General features: G+C 43.9%; 1 protein-coding gene across 1 annotated transcript; it reads left to right on the forward strand.

Moving 5' to 3' along the window:
- The first annotated feature begins 1,349 nt into the window (after positions 1-1,349).
- Positions 1,350-3,295, forward strand: LOC121783194 (protein kinase PINOID-like). The gene is made up of 2 exons (XM_042181187.1): positions 1,350-2,244; positions 2,367-3,295. The coding sequence occupies exons 1-2, from the start codon at positions 1,697-1,699 to the stop codon at positions 3,112-3,114; spliced, it is 1,296 nt and encodes a 431-aa protein (XP_042037121.1). The 5' UTR covers positions 1,350-1,696; the 3' UTR covers positions 3,115-3,295.
- Positions 3,296-4,303: the final 1,008 nt, after the last annotated feature.

The following is a 4,303-nucleotide window of genomic DNA, read 5'->3' on the forward strand; positions in this document are numbered from 1 at the left end:
TACACGCCTCATATAGGCCTCAATATTCTCCACATATGGTAAGCCACTAATTGCTATATCTAATTCTATACAAGGTATGAAAAGATATCAATCAATTACTAATTCTTCCAATCTTGATTGTGTAGGATCTTCCCTTTGATTGCGCAAGATCTTTCCTTCCAACACAAACTCTATAAATACAATCATATTTTCAAATTTATTTCCTATACTCACTCCCACAAAAACTATCTATCTCTATAAATAGGTCTGATTCTAACAATAGGAGCATTAGCTTTTCTTATCATGTGTTTGTTGAGGCTGAGCAACTAATCTTATTGGGGATAGAAGATATAATTGCTCAAATAAGAGTTGTTGATCCACTTATTTCGCGAACAAGGTCGTATATTCAGTGAGATCTTGAGATGCAAGGCAGTTGTTCGAAGATTATTTTTCCACAAAGCCTCGAATAAATAGCTAAATGTTTTAGCGTCATTTCTGCATGTGTCAACTATTATTTGAGGTCATCGCAAATTCACTAGCTACTCGTGACGAGTTTTTTCCAACAACGCTTCTACAGATTCGAACATGAGGGGCTATCAACACTGCTGATATGTTTGGCGATTAGACAACTCATATTTGACACTACTGCTTATATGTTTGACGAGGTTGATCAAACAACAGATTGGTTGTGCCTGAAGAATTTTTTCGTGGGATCATTGAGGCATTCTGCAACACTTATTTTAGAAAATCAACCGTTGACGACGCTTAGTTTTTGGTAGTTATGCACGATAGGGTCCATGGTCCTCGGGATTTTAGGCACATCGATTGCATGCACTAGGAATTGAAAATCTTGTCTCATGGCATGGAAGGATGCCTTCACTAGCAAATACAAGGGCACTAACAACAACGTCAATGTCTTGAATGAATCTCCTCTACTTAATTGGTATGCATTGAGAGATATATTTGTTGTAAAATTTATAATCAGATGCATAAACGGAGGAAAATATTATGAGAGGTATAACGTATACACTATATAGATGATATTACTTCATTCTTCCTATTCTAAGTGAAACATTTCTTTGACTCGAGATTTTATCCAAAGTTATTTTGTGAATTAAGTGAAAGAATAACTAAAGATTTTTAAAAATATTTCATTTAAAATGTAATTTTCAAAAAAGAAAATGCACTATATGACGTCAGATAGTGAAGAATCAAGGCATTCCACACGTGCACTACAGTCACAGCACGTGCCCAACACAAAATAAAATGAGTGAATTAATTACTGCAAAAGCATTTTTTATCAGAACCATTAAATAATTTTTTAATGACTCACTAGTTACTAAGTCGCGTGATTAGTTCCCAACGACCAATTTTCTCCATTTCTCTCTCTCTCTCTCTCTCAACCATATACATATATATACGCACACAGACCCAGAGCTGTAAGCAGAAGCCATTACTCCTTTGCACAGAAGCCCTACTAAGCTAGCGCTCTCTCTCTACCCCGCCATTAAAATCTCTGAAAAAGCTTCTTCCATCGATTTAATCATCCTCGATTTCTGATATTGTTTGGATTTCGGATTTGTTTTTTTCTATTCACTGTTGATTGAACGTCAAACATTCATTATCACCCGATTTCAGCATCAGATTCCCCCCCAAAATTGGTGACGAAAAACCTAATCATCGAATTGCATTCCTTGTACATGAGCTCACGCGGAAAATGTTAGTCGAATCGCGGCGGAATTCCGACGAATTGATTACCTTCTCCGGCAAAATCAGCTCGATGAGCAGCGACACCACCACTCTAAGCCACTGCACCAGCTTCAGCCGCCTCTCCTTCGAGCTTCCGGCGAGCTCGCCTGATCAAGCGACGGCGATGAAACCGCACCGATCGTCGGACTCCTCGTTCCAGGCGATCCGCCTGAAATCGAACCTCACGTTCCGCGATTTCAGCCTCGTGCGCCAGATCGGCAGCGGCGACATCGGCCGCGTCTACCTCTGCCGCCTCCGCGGCGCGGCGGACGACGGCCGCCTCTACGCGATGAAGGTGGTGGACAACGACGTCCTCGCGTTGAAGAAGAAGACGCAGAGAGCGGAGACGGAGAGGAAGATCATGCGACTCCTCGATCATCCGTTTCTCCCCACGCTTTTCGCCGAATTCGAAGCTTCGAATTTCTCCTGCGTGGTTATGGAGTTCTGCGCCGGTGGCGATTTGCACACGCTTAGGCACAAACAGCCGCAGAAACGATTCTCTCTCAACGCCGCTAGGTAATCTTCAGATATTTCAAAATCGTAATCGCGAATCCCCAATCCTCAATTCGGATAAAATGAATATTTAATTTCGTTTTGTTGCGATTATTTAATTTGTTAGAATTATTGCATTTTTGCAGATTTTATGCAGCAGAGATTTTGGTAGCTCTAGAATATTTACACATGTTAGGAATAATCTACAGAGATTTGAAGCCGGAAAATGTGCTTGTTAGATCGGACGGTCACATAATGTTGACCGATTTTGACCTCTCTCTCTGCTCCGCCGCCATCCCCGCCGTCGAGTACCCTGACTTCTCGCCGCATCCGCCGTCGCCGGCGAAATCCTCCGCCGCCTCTGCACTGACTCCGTTCTCCTGCATCTCCAACCGCCTCTTCCGGTCGAAGAAGATCCAGACCCTGGCCGTGAACCGCCTGTTCGTGGCAGAGCCGGTGGCAGCGCGGTCGTGCTCCTTCGTCGGGACGCACGAGTACGTGCCGCCGGAAGTGGCCTCCGGTGGCGCCCACGGCAACGCCGTCGACTGGTGGGCGCTGGGCGTGTTCATCTATGAGATGATATACGGCCGGACGCCCTTCGCCGGGGGGAGCAACGAGGCGACGCTTCGCAACATTACGAAGCAACCCCTCGCCTTCCCCGGCGCGTCGTGCGGCGCAAGTGAGACGCATGCGCGGAGACTCATATCCGGGTTGCTCAACAAGGACCCGAACCGCCGGCTAGGGTCCAAACGCGGCGCGGCCGAGGTGAAGACGCACCCATTTTTCAAGGGGTTGAACTTCGCTTTGGTCCGCTCCACGAGGCCGCCGGCGGTGCCAGAGGGTTCGAACTCATCGGCGAGGCGCCTCGAAACGCCGCCGTTTTGTGTGTTTTAATTAGGGGTATTACTAGTTATTTAACGTAGGGTTGATGTTTTGTATTGTGGTTTAGGTGGGAAAGTGTATAGACAGTCCACGGGAAATGATGCGGCGATTAAAAAGTTTTATTCACGTAATTATTTTGTAATGAGAGTTTATTAATGAGGTTAATACGATGGTAATTGCTTGGTTATCATAATTAATGCTTTTGTTTCAATACTTCTAATACTAAGTACATATTCTATTCATGGAATGGAGGGAACGGTGGATATTTAAACATTATCAACTTTGAAATACTATAAAATTAGAAATAATTAGTAACCTTATTTTACGACTCCTAGTTATAAATCTTGAAATTTAATGGTATTCTTTCATCTCTATAAAATTTGTCATATAATCATAAGAGCATCTCCAGTGGGCGGATGTCCCACTCGGACATCTACTAGGACATCCCGAAAACACCTCCCGCCACATCACTAGGACTTCCCATCCCACTGCCACGTCACTAGGACATCCCCTTCACAATCCGCCCTTCCCATCGCCCTTCCCACTAGGACTTCCCGCAATAAAAAAAATCACAAATTCACAAATAAAACAATTTACGTTTACGGAAATAAAATTTCAACACGAATACGAACTGGAAAAATTAATAACTTCATTTAAAAAAAACGAGCCGTATATATAGAGTTTAAAAAAATTAAAAAAAATTTAAAAATCGGATGTCCGACCCACGCCACAATGGCGGACGTCCGCCCGCCCGTCGCGCCGACGTCCGAGGACACCCGACGTCCTCACGGGACGTCCGTATCCGACCTCCCCTGCCACAATGGCGGATGTCCCGGTCGCCCGTCGCGCACGTCCGACCGGACGTCCGCCATTGGAGATGCTCTAATGCTCGTGCACTTAAGCTGATAAATTAATTGTGTAAAATTACATTTAACTACTTTTTCTTTAATATAAAACGATTTTTATGGAAAATTGTTTTGTTGTGCAACAGAGATCCTATAGTTACTTATGAGCTCTAAAGTAGGCAACATTTAAGGTATTTTTTGAGCTTATTAAGGTTATATTGAATTGCTATAGTTTCTCTTGAAATGCAAATAATTTGATGATTGAGAATCGATGCCATCATTATAAATATTTCATACTGCATAACAGCATCCGCAATGGGCGGACGATGGCACGCCCGATGACGCGCATCGTCCGC

Source organism: Salvia splendens, chromosome 21, assembly GCF_004379255.2.
Source record: "Salvia splendens isolate huo1 chromosome 21, SspV2, whole genome shotgun sequence".
Taxonomy (NCBI): Eukaryota; Viridiplantae; Streptophyta; class Magnoliopsida; order Lamiales; family Lamiaceae; genus Salvia; species Salvia splendens.